At 40.1% G+C, this 27985-nt stretch overlaps 1 protein-coding gene across 2 annotated transcripts; it reads left to right on the plus strand.

Moving 5' to 3' along the window:
• LOC140627346 (nuclear RNA export factor 2-like) lies at positions 1-27799 on the plus strand. 2 transcript variants are annotated; one of them, XM_072815550.1, is made up of 22 exons: positions 2-145; positions 1468-1565; positions 18063-18246; positions 18474-18627; positions 18926-19009; positions 19123-19227; positions 19340-19420; positions 19537-19606; positions 19758-19846; positions 19967-20074; positions 20254-20363; positions 22169-22205; positions 22598-22666; positions 22749-22804; positions 22944-23051; positions 23173-23231; positions 23342-23457; positions 23549-23591; positions 24160-24232; positions 24770-24952; positions 27346-27406; positions 27546-27799. In XM_072815550.1, the coding sequence occupies exons 1-22, from the start codon at positions 111-113 to the stop codon at positions 27588-27590; spliced, it is 1968 nt and encodes a 655-aa protein (XP_072671651.1). In that variant the 5' UTR covers positions 2-110; the 3' UTR covers positions 27591-27799. The 2 variants fall into 2 exon arrangements, with proteins under 2 accessions (XP_072671652.1, XP_072671651.1); XM_072815551.1 differs by lacking the exon at positions 22944-23051 and having other exon boundaries at positions 1-145.
• Positions 27800-27985: the final 186 nt, after the last annotated feature.

Consider the following 27985-nt stretch of genomic DNA (forward strand, 5'->3'; position numbering starts at 1 on the left):
ACCCAATCGCTGTTGGTCGTCTATATCCCATGGTCACGTGAGGCTCAGCTTTCTCAGTCAAGCGAAAATTGAGGTATTCTGAACCGTGAGGCGACTTCGATCTCTCTGTCATGTGGACCCTGCCAGTCAAGGCCCTGGAAGTCAGGTAGATCCCAACAACTGCGGGTTACGCTGATCCTACAGTTATGTGAGCTCCCTCCGGTCGTGTGAGAGTGTGCCTTTAAGTGTGTGGAATCTCCTGAAGTGTCTTCAACTTAGCTTTTTGGAGTCAGACCTATTTGTACAAAAGACCTTTATAACCACGGTTTGCACCCTGGCACAGGGAGAATTTCGTGAGAGTGTTTCAGATTCCAACCTTTCCATCAGTTTTTATAGCCCTCCGTGGCAAGCCGCACTTGAGTGGGTGGGGCACCAGTAAATACTAGATGTTTACTCAGAGAATTGCCCTGAGAGGACGCAGGAGGGGTTTATGGACTTCTCTAGATTTCTTGTCGATTTTCTCGTCTCTAGAAACGCGGTGGGACCCCCTTCCCTTCCCTCTTCCCCACCCCCACACTAAAGCCCTATTCTTGATTATCACCCTGCTATATTAGCGGTCTGTATTGGACTCCTCTGCCCTTGTCTGGCCATGTTATCAAAGACACGGAAGACCTTCTAGATGCAAATTCATATAAACAATTCCAAATCTGACCTTAATTTCTTTCTCTTTAATTCTGTAGAGAAACAGAAGAAGAGAGACTTAAAAATAAAAAAAGGATATTGGGGATCCCTGGGTGGCTCAGCGGTTTGGCGCCTGCCTTTGGCCCAAGGGCGCGATCCTGGAGTCCCGGAATCAAGTCCCGCGTCAGGCTCCGGGCATAGAGCCTGCTTCTCCCTCTGCCTGTGTCTCTGCCTCTCTCTCTCTCTGTCTCATGAATAAATAAAAAATAATAAAAATAATAAAATAAAATAAAAATTAAAAATTGGATATTTTTTCAGTATAAAGATGAAATGCTCAACTATGCTCAAAAATATTTTTAAGTGTGACAGTAGCCATTATATGAAGTTTTAAAATGTCTTTCTTATATTTGCTTTGTAGTTCAACAGTTTTTCAAAGTACACATTGGGTGCATATTTTTTGTGTTAGAGATCTCTAAATGGCTTAAACTAAGCCAATCAGACACTCTTTGCTTCTGACTTTCCTCCTGATTTTCTAACCATTGCTTCTTAGAATCCTTGAAAACTTTCCCTTCCTCCTGTTCTTCATGTGGAAAAAATAGTAAATTTGTTTAAGAAAAAATATTAACTAAAATTACAGGTGATACATTTAATAAAGAACATATAGATGGTAGTGAATGAGTAAAATTCAACAAGTAAAGGATTGTGTTTCATTTGTGGAGTTTTGAAATGTTGTTTGATAGATAAAGAATATTGTCATGTATAATATTTTTATTATATTATATCCACTTTATTTTTTTCTCATTTCAGCACTTCCAGGTTTGACATACAAAATGCTATGTCTGAAAGACAGCAACAACAAAAATATGTTCTTCCATATGAGAAATATAAAAAATACAGAAGTGAAGGTAAAAGGATTTTTATATTGTCATATTTTTAAGATAACTATGCTAATATGTAATTTGAATATCAAAGAGAGAGGTAGTGTCTTAGTCCATTCAGGCTGCTGTAACAGAACATCATGGAGTTTACAAGTGAAGGAGTTGCCAAGTGTGGGCCAATTCATAGAATATTTCAGAGAACCAAATCCTTTTGCTATTGTAAATGATATATTCATGATGAAATATTATTTTCAATTTTAAAAATTCTTTTGTGTATATTAGTATTACATCCAATAAATTGGTTAATCTCTATTCTTATACTTTTCTGTGGTTCTCAAGTTTTTTATGAAGACAGTTTTGTTTCTTCACTTTTACACACTTACTAATTTATGTATGTATGTATGCATTTATTTATTTTTATTAACTTCACTCACTGCCTAGGAGACTCAGTAAGATGTTGAACAGAATTGATTATATGAGGGGTGTCTGGGTGGCTCAGTTGGTTGAGCGACTGATTTTATTTTGGTTCAGGTTATGATCTCAGGGTTGTGAGACTGAGCCCCATGTTGGGCTCTGCGCTTAGTGTGGAGTCTGCCTGAGATTGGAGTCTGCTTAAGATTCTCTCCTTCTCCCTCTGTCCATCTCCCCACTCAGGCCCTCTTTCAGATAAATAAAATCTTAAAAAAAGAACTGATTAAAGGAGACATTCTTGCCTCTTCTGATATATTATGGAATGCTCTTAATGTTTCACAATTATGTATGGTGTTCGTTGTAGTCCTTTTTTTTTAATACCTGTTATTAGTTTAAAGAAATATTGCCCTATTCTTGGTTAGCTGAGAGTTGTTGCTGTTTAATCTTGATTGGTTATTGAATTTTATTGTATGCCTTTTTTTTCTGAAATCTTTGGGATGATTATCCTTTCCCTGCTCCTTTATCTTATTAATATGCTGGATTATATTATGGATCTCCTAATGTTAAACCACACTGAAAGTTTGAGTTAAACACAACTTTGTTATGTTGTGTTATCTGTTTTACCCATTGCTGGATTTGGTTTGCTATTATTTCCAATTCTTTGCATTTCTGTAACTAATTAGGATTGAACAGTACCTTTCCCTTTTCATGCATTATTTCTCAATAGTCCTCTTATATTAAAAAAAACCTTTATATTATTATTTTTTATTTCTTAAATTTAAAAGAATAATATTCTATGACACATGAGAATTATTTGAAATTCTCATGTCTGAGGCCTTGTTCACTGTGTGGCATAACTAGGTGTCCTTTGGTCTGCTTGTTAAAAGAAGCTAGATTTTAAAAAAGAAGAAGCTAGATCCTACTTCTTCTAGAGCTGAAGCTTTGCAGCACCCTATGATCAGTAAACTTGGTGCCTGCAAGGGGTTTATGCTGATCTTCTAGGGGTGAGGCCTGCTGCACTGATTCATGGGAGGACTTGCCTAAGGAAAGATGCTCCAGCCAGGTGCAGGGCCCTGGCTTGTTGTAAGCAGTTCCAGCCTCCGCTGGGGGCACTGTGTTGCTCACTGAAGTCTTTCAATGCTGATTGGAGGGAATAGGGAATGGCCTCAACCAACTCTCCTCTCTGGAGCAGGGAGTTCGCACCTGCCACTCTTCACAGAAGAGCATACAGTCACTCCTCTTGTGTCTCTGGCTTCTGTCAGATCCCTGCCTTCACCCTGCCTGTGTCTGAGCTGTCTGCTTGCCAGGTGGCACAGTACTCCTGTGTTTTATCTCAGGCATTCAGCTGGGTTTCAAAATTCGAAATTTTAGAGACCCACATGGCCTGAACCTACACTGGTCCTCTGGGAGAGGGTCTCACCACAAATCTGTGGTTTGAGGGTTTGTCCCAGAGGAGCAGTGGCACAACCATGATGCGGTTTGGAGTTTGCGATAAAGCACGGCAAAAAGTTGGCACCAAGGTTTGCTGCCCTCAACCTGTGTCTTTGTTCCTGTGCTAGGCAACAGGGCAGCATGTTGGCACTGCCAGTTCTTTTGTCCCCAGTAAGGCTGTGCCATCACTCCCAAATGCACTCCAAGAACTGTTTCTCACTGTGTGACCTAGGGGATCTCAGACCACAGTGCCTACTCCAGGGTCTCTGCCCTCCGTCCCCACAGGAGCACCACTAAGCCCCCAGGCACGACCCTGGTGATGGCATAGACTTCTAAAACTTTAGACTTTGCACTCTGCTGCTTATAACTTGCGGTACTCAACCCCTCTCCTTTTCCCAGTCAGTGGTTTGGGGGATGTTTTTCTTGTGTAATCCTTATCTGCTGTCCCCCTCCCTTTCTCTCACCCCCTTCCCCTTCTCTCCTTGATCAAAGCACCCTCCACTTTGCAGCACCTGCAGGTCTTTTCTCCACTAAATCAACTCTCTGCAGCTCCTACCTTCCACGAGGTGATCATTTCTCTTCCTATAGATATGCAGTTTTGTTCTCTCAGTACAGATCAATTTCTTGGGTGTTCAGAGTGATTTGATATTTATCTAGCTGTGTTCAAGGGATGAGGCAAGCTTAGGATCCCCCTACTACTCAGCCATCTTAACTCCTCCCTCTTTTTTCAAAATCCCCAAGTGGCTCCGGTGTATGAACAAGGTTCAGAACTGAGTAATTTAAATGATGGTAATGCAAGTATTTAACTATATTTCATTTGAAAATTTTATAGTTATAGTTTTGGAATAATAATATTACATTAATAAATATATATAATATGCCAATAGTAATAAACAAGGTGTAGATGAAAGCCAAGCACCCATGAGCACAGCACTGACTTGGCAGTGAAGCTTTCTTTGCAAGAGATAATCAAAACCCAGGGTAAGGATGGAAGCAACAGAACAAACTCAACAAATCAAATTATTTGCACTAAAGAAATATTTTAAAAATAGAAAAAGCTGAACGGGACCTTAAGATAATATTTTCAAGAGAGAAAAGGAGTGATAAAGGAAGAAATTATATCCACTATAAAACAATAGAAAACTGATCAAGAAAAATGGCTGATTTAACATAAAGATCTACTTTCATTTCTTCCTAAAATCTCATTGAAACAATATCAAAGGTATACAGATACATACAATGCTATATTACTGAACAATAAAAAGGCAAAAACATGGTGAATCTCAAAACCATTGTGCTGACTTAAGGAATCCAGGCACAAAGGCATACAGAATGTATGATTCCATTCATACGACATTCTAGAACCGGCAAGATGAGTATGTAATGACAGAATTTAGATCAAGGTTTACATGGAGATGAGAGATAGACTTATTGGGAACCTTTGAAGTGTGGTATATGCTTTATATCCTGATCAAGATGGTGGTTAGCTCTAATCCCTGATTTTTACATATAAGTAATTTGGGACCAGGATAAATTTGGTGAATTATCCAAATTGTTGCAGCTTATTAATCAGAGAGAAGACAGAGGGATTCTGATTATCAATAATAAATTGTTTCTATTTCACTGTGTAGTGAGTCAATAGGAATAGTGCTTCCCCCTGAGCACCTGACAAAACCTGAACCCAGCCTTGTATACAAGTGAAGTGGTAAACATGAAAGTCTAAAACTATCTGCATTCCAACCACACATTTATAAACACAATTGACATTCTTATGTTTTTATCTTGACTTCTTTATATTTATAAATCAAAATCACTAATATTTACTTCTAAGTAATGTATTATAATGTATATTTTTTTAATTGTGGTAAAAAAAACACAGAACACAAAATTTACCAACATAATCATTTCTAAGTATATAGTTCAATGCTAAGTATACTCTCATTGTTGTGAGATCAATCTCCATAACTTTTCATCTTGCAAAACTGAAACTATATATTAAACAGCAACTTTTCTTTGCTCTTTTCCCCCAGCCCCTGATAACCACCATTTTATTGTCCATTTCTAAGAATTTGAATACCTAAGATAACTCATAAGAGTGGAATCATACAGTATTTGTCTTATTATGACCAGCTTATTTAGTTTACCATAATGTTTTCAAGGTTCATCCATCTTGTATCATGTGACAGGATTTTGTTGCATTTTAAGGCTGAATAATATCCTATTGTATGTATATACCAAAATTCATCCGTCAATGAGCATTTTACCATCTACCTCTTGACTGTTTATAAATAATGGTATGAACATGCATATGTAGATATCTCTTTGAGACTCTACCTTCAATTCTTGTAACTATATACCCAGAATTGTATTGCTGGGTCATATGGTAATTCTATTTTTAATGTTTTGAGTAATCTCTGTACTATTTTCCATAAAGGCAGTATTTTGTATTTCCATCAACAGTGCAAAAGGCTTCCAATTTCTTCACATCCTCACCAACACTTGATCTGTATATTTTTTGTTTTTTGTAGCCATCCTGATAGGTGTAGGTGATATCTCATTGTGGTCTATATTTGCATCCCTCTCCTGATTACTGATGTTTCCTTCCATTCCTATTTTGTCGAGTGTTTAATTATGAAAATGTGTTAAGTTATGTAAAATGATGTTCTGCATAACTGTAATCATCAGTTTGTTTTTGTCCTTCATTCTGTTAATGTAGCATATTACATTGATTTTCACATGATGAACTATCTTAAGCATCTTTTTTAAAATTTTTTTTTATTTATGATAGTCACAGAGAGAGAGAGAGAGAGAGAGGCAGAGACATAGGCAGAAGGAGGAGCAGGCTCCATGCACTGGGAGCCCGATGTGGGACTCGATCCCGGGTCTCCAGGATCGCGCCCTGGGCCAAAGGCAGGCGCTAAACCGCTGCGCCACCCAGGGATTCCCACTATCTTAAGCATCTTAAGGATAAGTTGCATTTGATCATGATGTGTAAATCTTTTAATATGCTGTTGAATTTGGTTTGCTCATTTTTTGAAGATTTTGCATCAATATTCACCAGAAATATTGGCCTATAGTTTTCCTATAGTCTCTGTCTGGCTTTGGTATAAAGGTAATGGTGGTCTCATAGAATAAGTTTGGAAGTGTTCCTTCTTTAATTTTTTGGAGCAGTTTCATTTGGCATTCATTCTTCCTTAAATATTTGATAGAATTCTCCAGTGAAAGGCATCTGGTCTTGGACTTTACATTGTTAGGTTTGTTGTTGTTGTTGTTGTTGTTGTTGTTTTCCTTTTTTTTCTTTTTTTTCTTTTTTTTTAATTTATTTTTTGATTGGAGTTCAGTTTGCCAACATATAGCATGACACCCAGTGCTCATCCCGCCAAGTGCCCACCTCAGTGCCCATCACCCAGTCACCCAAATCCCCCGCCCACCTTCCCTACCACTACCCCTTGTTCATTTCCCAAAGTTAGGTGTCTATCGTGTTTTGTCACCCTCACTGATATTTTCACTCATTTTCTCTCCTTTCCCTTTATTCCCTTTCACTAATTTTTATATTCCCCAAATGAATGAGACCATATAATATTTGTCCTTCTCAGATTGACTTATTTCACTCAGCAAAATACCCTCCAGGTCCATCCACACCGAAGCAGAAGTTGGGTATTTGTCATTTCTGATGGCTGAGTAATATTCCATTGTATACATAGACCACATCTTCTTTATCCATTCATCTTTCGATGGACACCGAGGCTCCTTCCACAGTTTGGCTATGGTGGACATTGCTGCTAGAAACATCGGGATGCAGGTGTCCTGGCGTTTCACTGCACCTGTATCTTTGGGATAAATCCCCAGCAGGGCAATTGCTGGGTCGTAGGGGAGATCTATTTTTAACTCTGAGGAACCTCCACAGTTTTCCAGAGTGGCTGTACCAGTTCACATTCTCACCAACAGTGCAAGAGGGTTCCCTTTCTCCACATCCTCTCCAACATTTGCTGTTTCCTGGCTTGTTAATTTTAACCATTCTCACTGGGGTGAGGTGGTATCTCATTGTGGTTTTGATTTGTATTTCCCTGATGGCCAGTGATGCGGAGCATTTTCTCATGTGCTTGTTGGCCATGTCTATGTCTTACTCTGTGAAATTTCTGTTCATGTCTTTTGCCTATTTCATGATTGGATTGTTTCTTTCCTTTGGAGTTTAGTGAGTTCTTTATACAACTTGGATATTATCCCTTTATCTGATAGGTCAGTTGCAAATATCTTCTCCTATTCTGTAGATTGTCTTTTAGTTTTGTTGACTGTTTCTTTTGCTCTACAGAAGCTTTTTATCTTGATGAAGGAAAAAGAATTCATTTTTGCTTTTGTTTCTTTTGCCTTCATGGATGTAACTTGCAAGAAGTTTCTGTGGCCAAGTTCAAAAAAGGTGTTGCCTGTGTTCTTCTCTAGGATTTTGATGGAATCTTGTCTCACATTTAGATCTTTTGCCATTTTGAGTTTATCTTTGTGTACGGTGTAAGAGAATGATCTAGATTCTTTCTTCTCCATGTGACTGTCCAATTTTCCCAGCACCATTTATTGAAGAGGCTTTTTTCCCAGTGGATAGTTTTTCCTGCTTTGTCAAATATTGGTTGACCATAAAGTTGGGGGTCACTTCTGGATTCTCTATTCTGTTCCATTGATTTATGTGTCTGTTTTTGCGTCAGTACCACACTGTCTTGATGACCACAGCTTTGTAGTACACCCTGATATCTGGCATTGTGATGCCCCCAGCTATGGTTTTTTTTAATATTCTCCTGGCTATTCTGGGTCTTTCCTGATTCCCCACAAGTCTTAAGATGATTTGTTCCAACTCTCTAAAGAAAGTCCATGGTATTTTGATGGGGATTGCATTAAATGTGTAAATTGTCCTGGGTAACATTGACATTTTCACAATATTAATTCTTCCAATCCATGAGCATGGAATATTTTTCCATCTCTTTGTGTCTTCCTCAATTTCTTTTAGAAGTGTTCTATAGTTATAAGGGTATAGATCCTTTACCTCTTTGGTTAGGTTTATTCCTAGGTATCTTATGCTTTTGGGTGCAATTGTAAATGGGATTGACTCCTTAATTTCTCTTTCTTCAGTCTTATTGTTAGTGTCTAGTAATGCCACTGAATTCCGGGCATTGATTTTGTATCCTGCCACACTGCCGAATTGCTGTATGAGTTCTAGCAATCTTGGGGAGGAGTCTTTTGGGTTTTCTAAGTACAATATCATGTCATCGGCAAAGAGGGAGAGTTTGACTTCTTCTTTGCCAATTTGAATGCCTTTTATTTCTTTTTGTTGCCTAATTGCTGAGGCTAGGCCTTCTAGTACTATGTTGAATAGCAGTGGTGAGAGGGGACATCCCTGTCTTGTTCATGATCTTAGGGGAAAGACTCCCAGTTTGAGAATATTTACTGTGGGCTTTTCTTAGATGGCTTTTAAGATGTTGAGGAATGTTCCCTCTATCCCTACACTCTGAAGAGTTTTGATCAGGAATGGATGCTGTATTTTGTCAAATGCTTTCTCTGCATCTATTGAGAGGGTCATATGGTTCTTGGTTTTTCTTTTGTTGATATGATCAATCACATTGATTGCTTTACGAGTGTTGAACCAGCCTTGCGTCCCGGGGATAAATCCCACTTGGTCATGGTGAATAATCTCCTAATGTGTTGTTGGATCTTATTGGCTAGTGTCTTGTTGAGAATTTTTGCATCCATGTTCATCAGGGATATTGGTCTATAATTCTCCTTTTTGGTGGTGTCTTTGTCTGGTTTTGGAATTAAGGTGATGTTGGCCTCATAGAACGATTTTGGAAGTACTCCATCTCTTTCTATCTTTCCAAACAGCTTTAATAGAATAGGTATGGTTTCTTCTTTAAACGTTTGATAGAATTCCCTTGGGAAGCCATCTGGCCCTGGACTTTTGTGTCTTGGGAGGTTTTTGATGACTGCTTCAATTTCCTCCCAGGTTATCGGCCTGTTCAGGTTTTCTAGTTCTTCCAGTTCCAGTTTTGGTAGTTTGTGGTTTTCCAGAAATGCATCCCTTTCTTCTAGATTGCCTAATTTATTGGCGTATAGCTGCTCATAATAAGTTTTTAAAATAATTTGTATTTCCTTAGTATTGGTGGTGATCTCTCCTTTCTCATTCATGATTTTATTAATTTGAGTCTTCTCTCTCTTCTTTGCAATAAGGCTGGCTGATGGTTTATCTAACTTATTAATTCTTTCAAAGAACCAGCTCCTGGTTTTGTTGATCTGTTCCACAGTTCTTCTGGTCTTTATTTCATTGAGTTCTACTCTAATATTTATTAATTCACTGCTTCTGCTGAGTGTAGGATCTATTTGCTGTTTTTTTCTCCAGCTCCTTTAGGTGTAAGGTTAGCTTTTGTATTTGAGTTCTTTCCAATTTTTGGATGGATGCTTGTATTGCGATGTATTTCCCCCTCAGGACTGCTTTTGCTGGTTGTATCTTCATTCTCATTAGTTTCCATGGATCTTCTTAATTATTCTCTAATTTCCTGGTTGACCCTTTCATCTTTTAGCAGGATGGTCCTTAACCTCCACTTATTTGAAATCCGTCCAAACTTCTTCTTGTAATTTAATTGTAGTTTCAAAGCATTTTGGTCTGAAAATATGCAGGGGTTGATCCCAATCTTTTGGTATCAGTTAAGACCTGATTTGTGACCCAGTATGTGGTCTACTCTGGAGAAAGTTCCATGTGCTCTTTAGAAGAATGTGTACTCAGTTGTGTTTTGGATGTAAAGTTCTGTAAATATCTGTGAAATCCATCTGGTCCAGTGTATCATTTAAAGCTCTTGTTTCTTTGTTGTTGTGCTTAGAAGATCTGTCGATTCTAGAAAGCACTGTGTTCAATTCACCAAGTAATAAGTGTATTATTATCTAAGTATGTCTTAACTTTGGTTATTAATTGATTGATATACTTGGCAGCTCCCACATTCGGGGCATAAATATTGATGATTGTTAGGTCCTCTTGTTGGATAGATCCAACAAGATATATAGTGTCCCTCTTCATCTCTTACTACAGTCTTCGGGATAAACTTTAATTTATCTGATATAAGGATGGCTACCCCTGGTTCTTTTGAGGACCATTTGAATGGTAAATGGTTCTCCAACCTTTTATTTTCAGGCTGGAGGTGTCCTTAGGTCTAAAATGAGTCTCTTGTAGACAGCAAAGAGATGGGTCTTGCTTTTTTATCCAGTCTGAAACCCTGCACCTTTTGATGGGGTCATTAAGCCCATTCACGTTCAGAGTTACTATTGAAAGATATGAATTTAGTGTCATCATGATACCTATTCAGTCCCTGTTTTTGTGGATTGTTTTCTTGGACTTCCTCTGTCTTTTACAGAGTCCCCCTTAATATTTCTTGCAGAGCTGGTTTGGTGGTCACAAATTCTTTCACTTTCTGCCTATCTTGGAGGCTCTTTATCTCTCCTTCTGTTCTGAATGAGAGCCTTGCTGGAAAAAGTATTCTTAGCTGCATGTTCTTCTCATTTAGGACCCTGAATATATCCTGCCAGCCCTTTCTGGCCTCCCAGGTCTCTGTGGAGAGGTCTGCTATTAACCTACTACTTCTCCCCATAAAAGTTATGGATCCCTTGTCTCTTGCTGCTTTAAGGATCTTCTCTTTATCTTTGGAATTTGCAAGTTTCACTATTAAATGTCGAAGTGTTGAACGATTTTTATTGATTTTAGGGGGGATCTATCTCCTGGATCTGAATGCCTGTTTCCCTTCCCAAGTTAGGGAAGTTCTCAGCTATGATTTTTTCAAATACACTTTCTGGTCCTCTGTCCCTTTCAGCGCCCTCTGGAACCCCAATTAAACGTAGATTTTTCCTTCTGGGGCTATCATTTATTTCTCTTAACCTTTCCTCATGATCCTTTAATTGTCTCTTTTTTCCTCAGCTTCCTTCCTTGCCATCAACTTGTCTTCTATGTCACTCACTCATTCTTCTACCTCGTTAACCCTTGTTGTTAGGGCCTCCAGTTTGGATTGCATCTCATTTAATTTATTTTAAATTTCAGCTTGATTAGATTTAAATTCTGCAGTCATGAAGTCTCTTGAATCCTTTATGCTTTTTTCTAGAGCCACCAGTAGCTTTATAATTGTGCTTATGAATTGGCTTTCTGACATTGAATTGTAATCCAAATTTTGTAACTCTGTGGGAGAGAGGACTGTTTCTGATTCTTTCTTCTGTGGGGAGTTTTTCCTTCTAGTCATTTTGCTCAGTGCAGAGTGGCTAAAAAGAAGTTGTACTTGATAGAAGCGCGAACTCTTCTCACTGTAGCATTCCAGCTGTTCTCTCTTTAAATCTCAGGCCGTATTTGTATGTTTCAAGATGATTTGAAAGTTATCTAAGTAAGTTGGTGGGGACGGGTGACTTGGGGAATCCTAGTCTTCTGCCATCTTGCCCCGCCTCCCTTGTTGGAAGGCTTTTGATAATTGATTCACTCCCCTTGCTCCCTACTGATCTGTTCAGATTTTCTTTTTTTTTTTTAATTTTTATTTATTTATTTATTTACGATAGTCACAGAGAGAGAGAGAGAGAGAGGCAGAGACACAGGCAGAGAGAGAAGCAGGCTCCATACATCGGGAGCCCGACATAGGATTCGATCCCGGGTCTCCAGGATCGCGCCCTGAGCCAAAGGCAGGCGCCAAACCGCTGCGCCACCCAGGGATCCCTGTTCAGATTTTCTACTGCAGTTGTGATTGAGTCTTGTTTTTCTGGGAATTTATTTCTTCTAGGTTTTCCAATTTGTTGGTATACAATTATTCATAGTATACTCTTACAGTGCTTTTCATTTCTGTAGTATCAGCTATAATGTCACTCTTTCATTTTTGATTTTAGTTATTTGGAGCTTTATTTTTTTTCTTAGTGAATCTATCTAGAGGTTTGTCAATTTTGTTTATCTTTTCAAAAAACCAACTCTAAAGTTTCACTGTTTTTTTTTCTTATTTTTCTTTTCTCTATTTCATTTATCTCTGCTCTTATTTAATTCTTTACTTCTGCTAGTTTTGGGTTTAGCTTGTCCTTTTTCTAATTTCTTGAAGTATAAAAGTATGTTGTTGATTTGGGATCTTTCATCTTTTTAATGTACACACTTAAAACTATAAATATAAACTTCCTTGTTAGTACTGCTTATGCTGCATCCTGTAAGTTTTGATATGGCGCATTTTCATTTTAATTTGTCTCAAAATAGTTTCTAATTTCTTTTGTGACTTCCTCTTTGACCCATTGGCTTATGAGTGTGTTGTTTAATTTCAATGTATTCATGGATTTTTCCAGTTTTCCCCATCGTACTGATTTCTAGTTTCATTCCATTGTGATTGGAAGAGATGCTTTGTATTATTTCAATATTCTTATTGAATTTGTTAAGATTTATTTTGTGGTGGGATGCCTGGGTGGTTCAGCGTTTGAGCATCTGCCTTCAGCTCAGAGCGTGATCCTGGAGTCCCAGGATTGAGTCCCACATTGGGTTCCCTGCATGGGGCTACTTCTCCCTCTGCCTGTGTCTCTGCCTCTCTCTTTCTGTGTCTTTCATGAATAAATAAATACAATCTTTAAAAAAAGATTTTGTGGCCTTACATGCACTCTATCCTGGAGAATGTCACATGTGCACTTGAGAAGAATGTATGCTGTTGTTGGAGTGTTTTGTATATGTTTGTTTTGGCCCAATTAATCTATACTCTTGCTCAAACCCTCTATTTCCTTATTGATCTTCCATCTGTTTGTTCTATTCATTATTGAAAGTTAGATATTAGTCTCCTACTAGTATTGTGTTGCTGTCTATATCTCCCTTCAGTTCTATCAAAGATTGCTTCATATATTTAGGAACTCTGTAGTTTAGTGCATAAATACATAAATAATTGTTATATCATCTTGGTGAATTGCTCCTTTTGCTATTGTAAAATGACCTTTCTCTCTTCTGGCAGTTTTGACTTAATGTATATTTATTTTGTCTGGTATTAGTATAGCCATTGCTGCTCTACCCTTTCACTTTTAGTTTATGTATGTCTTTAGATAGAAGTGAATTTCTTGTAGACAGCATATAGTTGGATCTTGTTTTTGCAATCCATACAACCAATTTACGTCTTTTGATTGGGAAGATAAAACCACTTACATTTAAAGCAATAACTGATGGAGAAGAAATTACTATTGCCGTTTTGTTCATTGTTTTCTGTATGTCTTGTGGCTTTTTTTATCCCTACTTTGCTCTGTCACTCTCTTCCTCTGTATTTAATTGATATGTTGTAGTGATGTGCTTTTGTTCTCTTCTCATTTGCTTTTACATATATTCTATAGATATTTTCTTTGTGGTTCTCATTGTAATTACATAAAATATTTTACAGTTATAGCATTTGTTTTAAATTGATTAACAATTTAACTTCAGTTGCATACAAAATTTACTGCTTTATACCTCCAACACCCCCACTATATGCTATTGAAGTTGCACATTACGTCTTTATATATTGTATATTCATTAACATATTTATGTTTTTAAAAATATTTCTGTCATTTAAATTCTCATTGTCATTAAATGCACCAAAATTACAATAGTACAGGTTACTATGTTTGCCCATGTATTTACCTTTACTGAAGACCCTAATATTCTCATACAGCTTAGTGTTTCTGTTACTAGTCTTTCATTTTAACTTGGACTCCCTTTAGTGTTTCTTGAAGATAAATTCTAGTGATAATAAATTCCCTCAGCTTTTGTTTATCTGGAAAAGTTTTCATTTCCCCTGCATTTGTTAAGGGAAATTTTGCCAGATATAGTATTCTTGGTTGATACTTAATTTTTTACTTTAGTACTTAAGAGTATATCATCTCACTGCTTTCTAGCCTGCAACATTTTGGCTGATAACTGATAATCTTGTAAAAAGTTCCATTGTACATGATGAATTGCCTGTCTCTTGATGCTTACAAGATTCTCTCCTTGTCTTTGACTTTAGACAATTTTATAATGTAGTGATTACTATTCTCTTTGAATTTATCCTATTGGACTTTCTTCAGCTTCTTGAATCTTCATGTCCATGTCTCTCCTCCAGTTTGGGAAGTTTTGGGCCATTATTTTTGCAAATAAGCTTTCTACCCATTTCTCTTTTCTTTTTGGGATTCCTCTAATGCACATATTGTTCTTCATTATAATGTCTCATAAGTCCCATAGGTCTCCTTACTTTTCTTTATTCTTTTACCTTTTGGTTCTCTGACTCAGTGATTTCAAATGATATGTCTTCAAACCCATTAATTATTTCTTCAGCCTAACCAATTCTACTGTTGAACCCCTCTTACAAAATTTTCAGTTCTTGTGTTTTTTGGCTACAGAATTTCTGCTCTTTTTAGTAGTTTCTATCATTTTGTTGATGTTCTCATTTTGTTCAGACCTTATTTTCCTGTTTCGTCTAGTTGTCTGTTTTCGCTTTTAGCTTATTGAACATCTTTAGGACAGTTATTTTAAATTCTTTGTTAGATAACTCATAGCTCTACCTTTTTTTACAGTTAGTTTCTGGAGTTTTTAATTTTATTCTTTTAATTGGTCCATATTTCCCTGTTTCTTTGTAGGCCTTGTAATTTTTTAAGAATTGGGCATTTGAAAAGGCAACCACTTCTGCCAGTTGTTGTGTACAGGCTTCATTCAGGGGATGACTTTCACTAAGGTCAACCTTGCTGGAAGTTCTAGGACTTTTCATACCTTTTATGGTCTCTTGCTCTCCCTGGCATCTGCGTATGAAACTGAAGCTCTAATCTAGTATTCACCTCTGTTTTCAGCACTTTCTAAACTTTTATGCAAGTCCAGTAATTTTTATAATTTAAACAAGACAGAGGGATGCCTGGGTGACTCAGTGGTTGAGCATCTGCCTTCAGCTCAGGACCTGATCCCAGGGTGCTGGGATCAAGTCCCAGATTGGGTTCCTTGCAGGGAGCCTGCTTCTCCTTCTGCCTATGTCTCTCCCTCTGATCATCCTGGATCAGCCTCCTAATAAGCCAGAATGTTGAATACATGGTCCACTCTTATTTCCATCCCAAGGAAGGAGAGGAAATATGGGCGGCTTCCTCCTAGTTGTTCTGTGGTATTATACAAAGGCAGAGGGGCATGAAATATCCTGAAAAACAACATGAATTTCACTAACCCTTTGCTAAAATCCCTTTTATATAAAGGGATTTTATAAATCCCTTTATATAAATTTATAAGGGGATTTATAAATTTATAAAGGGATTTATTAAATCCCTTTTATATAAAATCCCTTATATATATATATATATATATATATATATATATATATATATATATATAATAAGGGCTTGGATGCTGTATTTTCTGTTGATCTCCAGAGTTCTTACAGAGGTATTCTGGTTAATATATTGTTGTTAACTCAGTGTCTCTGTGGAGGAAGAAGGCATGTAGCTTCCTGGTCAAGCATGTTGCTGATATCACTCTGTAATATACAGTTTTGTATTCTTTTTTTCACATAGTGTCATAAGGTGTCAGGAGTATTCTGTTTTAGTTTTTGAACCTATCACTTTAATTTTACTATTTTTGAGAGAGAGGGGGAAAGAGAGAGAGTACAAGTAGGAAAAAGGGTCAGGGAGAGGGAGAGAGAATCTTAAACTTGGCATGGAGCCTAATGCAGGGCTTGATCTCACATGACCTGAGCTGAAATCAAGAGTCAGACACTTAACCAACTGAGCTACCCAGATGCCCCACCCTTTTTAAATAATAAGACATTTTTAGCAAAAATATTGGAACTGAGAATGTAAGCTCCCTTTCAGATCTTTCAGTATGCCTCTTTCAGAGTCTAAGCTTTTTATTTTGGTTCTCTTAATCAGATCAATGCATATCATTTCCCACCAGGGCTATCCTGTTTTACTGTTCCTACTTTATGAAATACATTAATAGCTGACACCACAACATTCTCCCATACACGTTTCCCTTCTCATTTCCCAGAGGACTAGTAACAATGAATGCAAATGACACACATTCATCCTTTACTGAGCACCAGATGTTGTACTAAGTACTGACCTAGCAATAGATAACTTACTTACAGTGCTTTCTTCATGTGTTTTCTACGTATTTCCATATATTAACTCAGTTTTCACAATTATGAGGCAAACTGTTACTGTTTTCAATTTAAGGGAAAAAGAACAAGGTGAGTCAAAGTTACTTTCCCTGAACCATAGAATTTAGTAGCATGATTCAAACTCTGATTGATCTGACCTCAAATCCTATGCCCATAACCAGTGATGTGTGACTCTGTGTTGGTGCTAAAATGAGCACTGGGCTAGTACCCAAAGTCCAGTGGGCAATCATAGCTGTAGTATCTGGGACCGACATGATCTGAACTCTAGCCCTCTGTCCAAGAGACTCATCACTGCATGCTGTTCCCCTATATGATCTATCTTTTCTTAGACTATGTGTAAACTGTTTCTCTGATGGTCAGCTTGAAAATGAGGTAACAGAGACAGAAAAGTTATACATGGAAAGAAAGGAACGTTTCTAGAATGATGCATATTGCCAGGATGAATTTGGTTCCTCATAGGCTTTTTTCCATTTGTGTTTCATTCTCTTCCCAGTGATTACCCTCATCTTTCTGGCCCATACATCTATCCCTTGGCCTTTTTCCTCTGTATGTCAGGTACCCGTGCTCCTTCTTCCCCATCTATCCTTGATTCTAGAGACAATAATTTCTACCCCTCTTCTGTCAATATCAGCCACTGGTCTTTCTGTCAAAGAGCCTATAAAAAGCACAGTGATATAATTATACGTATGTATTTCAGCATAGAATAATTTTATGATAAATTTTAAAAGTGAAATGTGTGGGTCAAAGCATAAGAATAACTTCTGAATGGTCAAGCATACTGTAGGAAATTAGACTCTACTGCACTGCTAGTGGAGAAGTATATTATTGGTGTAAATATCCTTAGGAAATAGTCTCCTATATGTGCTTCTTCTGGGAAGCTGTACAGCATGGACTCAAATCTTGGAATTGTCCTAAATCCCAAGCTATGCTCCACTGGATAATTTGGCCTTTAATTAGAAATACACTGTATAGAGAATTCTAATACTTTAAATGTGAAAATCAATTCAAATATTAAAATGCCAAGATGTAAAAAAAATTACAGGGCATTTAAAAAAAACAAGAAGCAAAAATTAGATATACATATATAGTACATAATACATGAAAAATGTACATTAGAGTCCACTTTTGTGTGATAATGCACTTTCCAATGTGATTTGAAACACATGTATCTGTAATATAATTATACAAATGTAAAACAGATAAGATTAACATACATGCAGATGCTCATGCACACACTTTTACTTTCCTCTGAGACAGGGACACACACATCTCTCTCTCTCTCTCTCTCTTTTAATAAATCATGCTTCATTCTTTAAAAGGTTCAGTACAGTTTCTTCTTCCTCTGCCTCCTCCCCTATGATTCCTCCCTGATAGTGCCATCTATGAAATAAGGGTGTTTTATCTGGGCAGGCAGAGGAGTTTCCTTTCTGAGATTTGTGGGATTGAACCCTGAGGGCAGGTTGACACCCTGCTTGCCCTACTGTGTTGTTAGCATAAGACATGCTACATGCTAAGTGGACCACTGATAATGTCTTCAAACTTGTATTTTTGTTCCCCTTTTGAGAATACAATGATGGTGGTAGCTCACCTCAAGGAAGAAAGAAAGTTTGGAGTTCTTTCCAAGGTAATTTTGACAAGAGGAACTCTCATTATGAACGTGGTGGATATGAGCCGCAGCCTTCACACCTCCAGGAGGATAATGAAAATGTGTCGATGGGGGATGTCCAGGAGGACCCCCAAGTAAGACAGTAAGTGAACAGGCAGCCTGGTTTGCATGTAGCAGCCCCTGGGACTCTGCAACTCTTTTTCTCTCCCTGGTCTTCATTTTCTTCTCTCACTGGAAAACTGAAGAATGCTAGAAGTGGAATAATGGTTAAACAATCTTAATTGTAGTCCTGGTGACAGAGTAGTGAGGGTGTATGGAAGAAGACTTACATTTATGGCCACCCTTCTCCTCTCCAATTCCCCCCCACAGCACTCCTTATAACACCCAACGCAACAAGAGGAGAGTGAAATGGCATAATGAAGGCCATATCCATATTACTGTGTGGAGAGATAGAAAAAATCTGAAGAGAGAAGTGGAAGAGAACACACAAGATGGAATCTCAGGGAGCTGGTTCAAGATCACCGTGAGTGTCTTGGCAAGGTCTGCATATTAGACTATCATGGACCTTATTAAAAAGGAAGACCACATTATACAACCTTATGGCAATATTTGGAGGAGAGATTTCCAATGGAAATTTCTCTCCATTGGAGGGTTTAGGAAACCCACATTTGGCAGAAAAATAAGAAATAATGCCATTGCTTCTTTCTTTAGAAGCTCTGTACAGCTCAGTAGAAGGTCAGACAAGGATGCTGTTGGGTTTGTTTTCCAGCTTTAATTCCATGTTGTGTCTCTTTACCCCCATCCCTTCTTTTAACCTTTAGATTCCCTATGGGAGAAAGTATGACAAGGCATGGCTAATGAATTCAATCCAGAGACACTGCAGTGTCCCCTTTGTTCCAGTGGATGTAAGAGGATGGTGAAGCCAGATGAGTGGGCACAGGGAAGTGGTGGGCAGGGGGAGCCCACCGAGTAGAATGACTCTATGCTCTAAAATTATCATTGCCTCCCCTTCCTGTAGTTCCACTACATTAAAAACCAGGCCCGGTTCTTTGTCCAGGATGTTTGCACTGCCTCTGCTTTGAAGGATGTGAGCTACAAGATTTTTGACGAGGAGAACCGGAAGGTTTGTGTTTAGAGTATTACCTCTACCTAGTCCTGTGGCAGAAGGACAGAGCAGGGGCTGGACATCTTTGGAATGAAATTCTTGGTGCTTAACCCATCTCTCCTTCTTGCAGATATCTATCTTTGTCAATCCCTCAAGTGTACCCTACTCTGTGCGGTACAAGTTGGAGCCAGAAGAAATGGAACAGCTGAAGGTAATGCAGACTCAAGGTCCATTGTGTGCACACACACAGACGCACCTCTTCTTCCTCCAGCCCCCAATTTCCCTATCCCCATCAGAGTCTTCCAGTGGCTCTAACTCTCTCTGCAGCTGACCATGAACAAACGCTATGATGTCTCCCAGCAAGCTCTTGATCTCCAGAGTCTCCGCTTTGACCCAGGTATACTTACCTGATGGTAGTAATTCTAGGGCAGGTTAGACCATAGGTATCTACCTGGGAGGGAGACTGGGAGATGGTAATGTGGAGAGGGGCTAGTGCTGGCTCTGGACCACTCTCAGCCTTTTGATTGCCTCCTCTTTACTTCCTGAAGATTTGGTGGGCCATGATATTGATATAATCCTGAATCGAAGAAACTGCATGGCTGCCACCCTACAGATCATTGAAGAGAATTTCCCTGAGGTGAGGCCTTAGACCCAGTGCTGTTATTAACGTTAGGGGGTGGAACTCATGAGGTGGAGAACAGATTTGTCTCTGAGGCCCTAGATAGTAACTGTCTCTCTAACTCCTCTTTACCAACAGCTATTATCTTTGAACTTGAGCAACAACAAACTGTATGGGCTGGATGGCCTGTCTGACATTATACAGAAGGCCCCCAGAGTCAAGATTCTGAACCTCTCCAAAAATGAGGTGGGAAGAGGAAGCTAGATCAAAGTTGGGGTTCATAGTGGGTGGTAGTGCTCATCAGAGCAATGACAGGAGGCAAGAGAAGGTACCTGTGTGGAAAGGTGAGGGCTAAGGGTGCAGGGGCCCCCGTGTGTCTCTCTTTCTCTGGGACTCCTTTCCAGTTTCCTCCTCATATTTCTCAGCTGAACTTGGTGTGGGAGTTAAACAAGATGAAAGGGCTGAATCTTGAAGAGCTTTGGCTAGAAGGAAACCCCTTGTGTGACACCTTTCCAGACAAGCCCACCTACATAAGGTCAGTGTGAACCCCTGTCACCCTTCCTGGGAACCTTTGGCCCTGGGAACTTGAACTGCTTGAGAATGCATATATGCAGGAAGGTGCAACCCTGGTCCTCTGGAAGGACCATAGGCCCCACCTTCTCCTTTCTTTGTGCCCCGTGCCCCTCACCTGTAAGGAGTTTCCTTCCTCTGACCTGCTCACCTGTTCTGGTCTGGGGTCTATTTCCATCTCTCTGTGTTCAGTGATCTTTTTTAAAAAATGTAAAAAAAAATTTTATTTAAATTCAATTTAGTTAACATATAGTATATTATTATTTTCAGAGGTAGAATTTAGTGCTTCATCGGTTGCATATAACACCACAGCTTACTATTATATCAAGTGCACTCCTTATGCATTCAGTGTTCTTTAGAATACCCTCCAAGAGTGTGCTCCAGGAAACAGGGCTGCTCTTCCTCACCAGGACCAGGAATGACTACCCTAGAGCCACAAGCTGGTGCCCTGGACTGAGAAGGGTCCTCCAGCCCAAAGCTTAATGCTGAGACAGGCCTTCCTACTCCCTGCTGAGATGGGGCTTCCCTCCCTTTTTCTGAGAGGCGACCTCCTTCCCTTCTCCAAAAGAGTTCCCCACTCTAATCTCAAGCTGCCATAGTGGCTTTCCTGCCCCATGCTGAAGGCCGAAGCTATGAATGGCTGCCATCATGGCATCCATTCCTCGGACCCAGGAGCTGAGCCCTCCTAGGGAGAAACCAGGGATCCTTGAGTAAAGGAGACAGAAGCAGGTGGCTGCCAATAAGCAGAGGGCTTTCCAAGGCAATGATGGAAGGCAAAGAGCAGAAGTACTTGAGGAGACAGAAGGACAGGCTTCTTAGGGCACATCCTCGTCATCTCCCTCCACACATCATATCATCCCAACTGGTCCTTCAGAGAAGTTCTGTGTAGCCCAGGACAGATATGATTCCTCAGGAGTAGAAACCAACTGAAACAGGCACAGGTGCGCAGAGGCCATCAGGAGGGCAGGCAGTGATCATGTGAGGAGGCCAAAGACCCTCAGGCACATGATGACCTGGAGCTTGACCTTCTACTTCTGGGGATGGTCTCCTGCCCACGTGGCTGTCTCGTTTCTCATGCCCAGCTTAGTCTGAGGTCACACAGGTGAAAAAGTTTCAACCAGCATCTAATGGACCTCCAGCCCAACATCTGTATGTTTTCCATTCCCACCTCTGGAGCTAGGGCCAACCAGGGCAGATGAAGGAAAGGGTTGCATCTGTGGAGCCATTTCCACCACTTCTCTCTTCTACTTGATCCCTACCACCATGGTCGAGCTTCTTTCCCTTCCCTTTGCTTTGCTTTATCTTCCTTCTTTATCTCTAGTTCCCCTATGTCTCTACTACCTCTCCCCTCCTACCTGCAACCCCTCTTCTGTCTTCATCCCCCTCTCTCTCCTTCCCTGCCTCCTGGGCCTTGCCTCACTCACCTCCCTGCCCCAGCATCCTGGGCCTTTCATGTCAGGAGTGATGTCGTGCCCCTGAAGAATGCTGGACCCCTAGTGAGGTAGCAGAGAACTGGGCTCCCACTCTATTCCCTCTCCTCTTTGGAGTCCTAGATAGGGATCTGGAGGAATGAAGGGAGGTAGGGAGGGGATGACAGCCCTGGTGCCTGGGCTCCAAATGTTGTTTCTTGTGGCACTGAAGAAGGGAATAAGGGCAGTCAGGTGGGAGCTACCCAGTGGAAAGAGAGGGAGGGGAGGGGGGAAAGGGAAGGAGGGAGGTTTCACAACCCTGACCTATCAGTCATTTCTTTCTATTTTGGGTTTTGGACAGTGCCATCAGGGATTGTTTTCCCAAGCTGTTACGCCTGGTAAGTGCCTACATTCATCATTGTCTCTTACTAACATTTATCACCTTCACACCTGCCCTCAAGCCTTTTGGGTATTGCCTAGATTACATGCTTGTGTAATTATCCATTTTAGGGGACCAGGACTCCTGAAAAAGACATGAATATGTGATCTGGAAAAATTCCAACACATATATAAACAAATGCACACATACACAAGCAAGAGTTGCATATAATAGTAAAGACTTGATGTCTTGACATGATGAAGACACCCACTGTAATCTTATTCATATAATTTCCAATGCCCTTTCATAACTGACCTCTGACCCTCACCCTCTCATGAACTCCTCTTTTCCCCTGATCATCCATGACCACCTCCTTAGTCTCCACTGCTGACTTTTTCTTCTTTTCTCTAGGATGGCCAGGACTTAACCCCACCAGATATCATTGATACTGACATGCCATATTCAATACAGCCCTCCAAGGTGAGGGAAAATGATCAAACATTTGGGGCTTTACAAGGGAGGCTTTATCAGCCACATAGTCTCAAATGTCTTTTTATTCCAGGAAAGCTACAAAGGATCTGAGGAACTGAAAAATCTAGTCTTGCAATTCCTGCAGCAGTAAGTACTCCTGGGAATCTGGGGAAGGGGATGGCTAGGATGAGCAAGGCTATCCAAGCTCAGGACTGCTGATTGGATCTTGAAATCTCATTTGGGGTCTAGACCACAGAGATAGACAGTCCTCATTACTCCACCACAGGTACTACTTGATCTATGACTCTGGAAACCGTCAGGGTCTCCTCGGTGCCTACCATGATGAGGCCTGCTTCTCCCTGGCCATTCCCTTCAATTCCAAAGACCCAGTGCCGTGAGTAGACATAGCTCACGCTCTGCTCCTGGGGCCTTTGTCTCCCCAGGAGACACAAGAAAGCTCCTGGAAGCACCCACACTGGCCAGACATCCACCTTCTGTTTCTCTTTCTCTCCTAGAAGCAACTTATGCGAGTACTTCAAGGAAAACAGGAATATGAAGAATCTCAAGGACTTCTGTGCGTGTGTGATGGGGAAGATTGAGCAGGGAAAGGGAGGTGAAGGGATAATTATAGGGCCCAGGGTGTGGCCACCCCTAACCTTTGCTTGGTTTTCCTTCCCCTAATAGCCCTATGTGTTCAGCTGCTGAAGCATACAAAATATGACATCCTGTGCTCCCTCTATATGCTTCCCAAAACACAGCATGACCTCAGCTCCTTCATGGTGGACATGTGGTTCCAGACGGTGAGCACCTGCTTCCTCCCAAAGGCAGCCCCAGAAAGCCACAGGAGGGTAGGACATGTAGGTGACTTAGCCCCGGCCTCTTCCCTTTCAGGAGAAGATGCTCTGCTTCTCTGTCAGTGGGGTGTTCAGGGAAGGTAAGTGTGCATAGAGCACCTCCCCAGATGCCCCACTGCTCCATTGCCACTGGCTGGGCTCACTCTCAGAACTCTCCCAGCTTCCTTCATCCCTTTCCTTATTTTCTTATTCCCTCTGAGTTTTCTTTCCTCCACTCTGCTCTAAGACCATCCTGGTTTGACCTGGATCTATGCCTGTCTGTCCCACACAGCTTGGATATTAGGGACACAGTCTGTGGAGTTTGATGGCTGCCATCCCAGATCCTTACTCTGAGAACTACTTGGGGTGATTACTTAACCTCTAAATTTCTTCATTTACAAAATGGAGCTAATAATGCCCACCTTTCAGACATCTGTGAAAAATGAATAAAACGAATTTGTGAAATGGTTGCCATAGCACCTAGTAGAGGCCCTGTCACTTGGGAACAGATTGCTCCTAGTCTTGCCATCCCCATACCAGACACCCTGACTCCCATTGGACAATTGTCCCCTTCAGCATGATTATAAACTCAGACTCCAAATGGGGAACACGGTGTGGGCATGTAAAGCATGTGTGATTCTAAGGGGATACTGTTGTTTGTTGTTGAAGTGGAAGGAAAGTCTCAGGGTTCCATTCGTGCCTTCACCCGGACCTTCATCGCTACCCCTGTCAGTGATTCCACGTAAGTTCTACGTTGTAGGTGGTAATGCTCATCTCAGCCTGAGCTCAGGGGTGTGGGAGTGTGGTGTTGTAGACATCTTGGTTTTCTCAGTATTGTGAAAAGCCAACAGGAGCAGTCTAGTCTGGTGGTTAACACCATGGGTTCTGGAGTTAGAGCACTGGGTTCACTTCCTGATCCCAGCACTCACTAGGTGTGTGTCATCTTGGTTAAGTCACATGACCTCTCTGTGACTCATTGTCTTCCTTGGAAAATGGGGATTAGACTGTCCATCCCATTGGGCTTTTATAAGGAATAAATGTGAGTGTAAAATCTTCCCTGGGTTGCAGATTAAGTATACATCTAGTGAGGCTAGTAGGTAGTTCCTGCAAACGCAGGCTCTGTGGGGGGGGTGGAAGTACCAGCCTAGGAACCTGGGGGGCAAGCATAGTAGGGGTATGGAAGGAATCTCGTTGCTGAGTGGCAGTGAGACCAGGATCATGGTTGAGGACTTAGAGCTGTATATCCATTCACTTGTCTGAGGGCCCACTTTCCCTCCAGTCTGTGCATCGTGAATGATGAGCTGTTTGTGAGAGATGCCACCCCCGATGAGACTCAGAGTGTGTTTTCCAAACAAGAGCCTACACTGACCTCCAGCTCCATGGTCACCCTCTCCCAGGAGCAGCAGGAAATGGTACAGGCTTTCTCCACTCAATCTGGGATGAAACTCGAGTGGTCTCAGAAGTAAGTGTTGGGTGTGCATGGGGAAAAGGTGAATTGGGACAGTGATGTGGGTGGAGGAGGGTGAATCAAAGAAACTCACAGGAAATTTGGAAAAATAGCACTTAGGATAGTTTACTTTCAAAAAAAAAGGTGGGCCCATGGAAAATGTATCATGGTATATATATGTGAAGTATTTTAAAAATAGTACAATGCTCAGTAACATTGTCTTATATATAGAAAATCTGAAAGAACCCACCAAAACAACCACTGGAACTAATAAACTCAGTAGGATTCTGGGATAAAAGACCAATATACAAAACCTATTTGTGTTTCTATGTACTTGAAATGAACAGTACAAAAATAAGATTAAGAAAATAAACCTGCTTACAATAGCATCAAAGTAGTAAAATATTTGGAAACAAATGTAACAAAAGCACAAATCTTATACCCTGAAATCTATAAAACTGTTGAAAAAAATTTTTAATGGAACTACGTTCCATTTCTATTAGTTGGAATATTGCTAAATAGCTTAATATTCTTAGGTGGCAGTAATACCTAGAGCAATCTACAGATTCAAAATCCATGTAACAGTGCTTCTCTGCAAAAATTGACAAGGTTATCCTAAACTTCATATGTAAGTGGGCCAAAACAAGCTTGAAAGAAAAGAACAAAGTTAGAGGTCTCACACTTCCTAATTTCAAAACTTGCTGCAAAGGTACAGTAATCAGAACTATGCGATGCTGGCATATGGACAGCTCATGAATCAATGGAGTGGAAATGAGAGTCCACAAATAAACCCTCACATTTACAGTCAATTGATTGTCAATAAAAGTACTGAAAAGTTCCGTTGGAAAAAAAATAGTCTTTTCAGCAAATGGTTCTGGGACAACTGGATATCCACATGCAAAACAATCAATTTTGACCCCTGATTCACATCGTGTACAAACATAGACTATAACGGATCAAAGATCTAAAGGTAAGAGCTAAAACTATAAAAATCATGAAGGAAAACATTGGTGTAATTCTTCATTAATTAGGCAAGTGTTTCTTATATATGACACCAAAAGCACAAGGAACCAAAAAAAAAAAAATAGATAAGTTGAGCTTCATCAGAATTAAAAGCTGTTGTGCATCAATGGACACTATCAGAAGAGTAAAAAATCCCACCAAAGGAATGGAAGAAAATATTTGCAAATCACATATCTGACAGGAGTATATGAAGAACTCTTGCAGCTCAGCAGTAAAAGGGCAAACAACCCAATTTAAAACGTGGAGAAAGGGCCTGAATAGACATTTATCCAAAGAAGGTATACAAGAGGCCAACGAGCACATGAAAAACTTCTTAGCACCATTAGTCACTAAGGATTTAATGCAGATTAAAACCACACACTGAGTTACTGCTTCACACCCACTAGGCTGGCTTTACAATAAAATGAATGATAACAAGTGTTGGTGCAGATGTGGAACAACTGGAGTTCTCATGTATTATTGTTGAGAATATAAAATGGAGCAGGGGTTGGGGAAAACATTTTGGCAGCTCCCCAAAATGTTAAACATGGAGTTACCATATGACCCAGTCATTCCACACCCAAGTATCTACCAGGAGGAATGAAAACATGTGTTCAGACTAAGACATGTACAGGAATGTTCATAGCAGCATTATTTGTAACAGCCAAAAAGTGGAAACAACCCAAATGTCCTTTAGCTGATGAATGGATAAACAAATCTGGTACGTCCACATGGTAGAACATTATTCAGTCATAAAAAAAGAATATAGTGCTGATATATGCCATGACATGGATGAACCTTGAAAACGTTAGGCTAACTGAAAGAAGCCAGCCCCGAAAGGTCACATATTGTATGATTCAATTTATATGAAATGCCCAGCATAGTCAAATCCACAGGGACCAAAAGCAGATTAGTGGTTTCTAGGGTCTGGGGAAAGAGGAGGAATAAGGAGTCATTGCTAATGTTTAAGGAGTTTCTTTTTAAGGTGATAAAATTATTTGGGAATTAGATAATGGTGATGGTTGCACAATTTTATGACTAAGAAAACACTGAATTGTACACTTTAAAATGTAATGTGCATAAAAAATAATAAAATAAGTTATGTGTACTATATCTCAAAAAATGATTGGAAACTTATACTTTTTAAATTTTCTTGAATTTCTTTATCAAAATACATTAAGTTCCCTTGTTCTTTTAGAGAGCTCTATTTTTCTGTTTTGAATTCTAGTGGGCATAAATTCTAGTGGGCCAGTGATAGACATTTTCACTAGGTCTTTCTTCATCATTACACATAATGTTCATACTGGTACATGCATCCTGGCAAAAGAGTGGCATAGATTTAGCGTTGCAAGGTCAGCACGTCTGTACTGTGGTACTAATGGAGATCACCTGTTCTCCCATTCCAGGTGCCTACAGGAAAATGAGTGGAACTACACCAGAGCTGGTCAGATCTTCACTGTGTTCAAGGTGAGGTCTGGGAATCATTAAGCAGGCTACAGATGGGTGCTTCTGGGCCTTCCAGAAGGCAAAGAAGGTGGAGGCTGGGTGGCCTGGGGATGAAACTCTGGATTCTGGCTCTTCTGATGTCTCAAATCCTTTCCTCCAGAATGAGAGCAAGATCCCAGAGGAGGCCTTCAAACAAGTCACCTAAAAGAAGCCTTGGATATCCACATCATCGTTTCTCTTTTCTCCAGCCTATGCCAATGCCCATGACTGGGAAAAGAGGCCTGGCTGACCAAGAAGCCAAAGTTACGTTCCAGGCCAGGTGACATACCACCGGGAGGATCAGTTGTTCCATGTATTTTCCCCACTCATATGATTGCTGTTTAGTTTCATAATAAAGAATGATGCTGCACGTTGTATGTTGTGTGTCCTGCATCTCTCTTCCTCTGTCCCAACATGAGCTAATGAGTCCAAGACTGAAAGACCCTGCCCTCTCCCCCACATTATTCACCCTGGCAGTCCCTGGCAGGTACTAATTCCATAGGTAGTGTGTCAAAAAATTCTGATGAGAAAGGACACACGCTGCTTCCAGGGATTAGCCTT

The sequence above is a fragment of the Canis lupus genome, chromosome X (genome assembly GCF_048164855.1).
Source record: "Canis lupus baileyi chromosome X, mCanLup2.hap1, whole genome shotgun sequence".
NCBI lineage: Eukaryota > Metazoa > Chordata > Mammalia > Carnivora > Canidae > Canis > Canis lupus.

Coding starts and splice junctions, on each gene's coding strand:
- LOC140627346 (XM_072815550.1), top strand. CDS start 111: ATGTGGACCCTGCCAGTCAAGGCCCTGGAAGTCAG. Junction 19,228..19,339: donor TTGACGAGGAGAACCGGAAG/GTTTGTGTTTAG, acceptor TCCTTCTTGCAG/ATATCTATCTTTGTCAATCC. Junction 23,458..23,548: donor TGGACATGTGGTTCCAGACG/GTGAGCACCTGC, acceptor CTTCCCTTTCAG/GAGAAGATGCTCTGCTTCTC.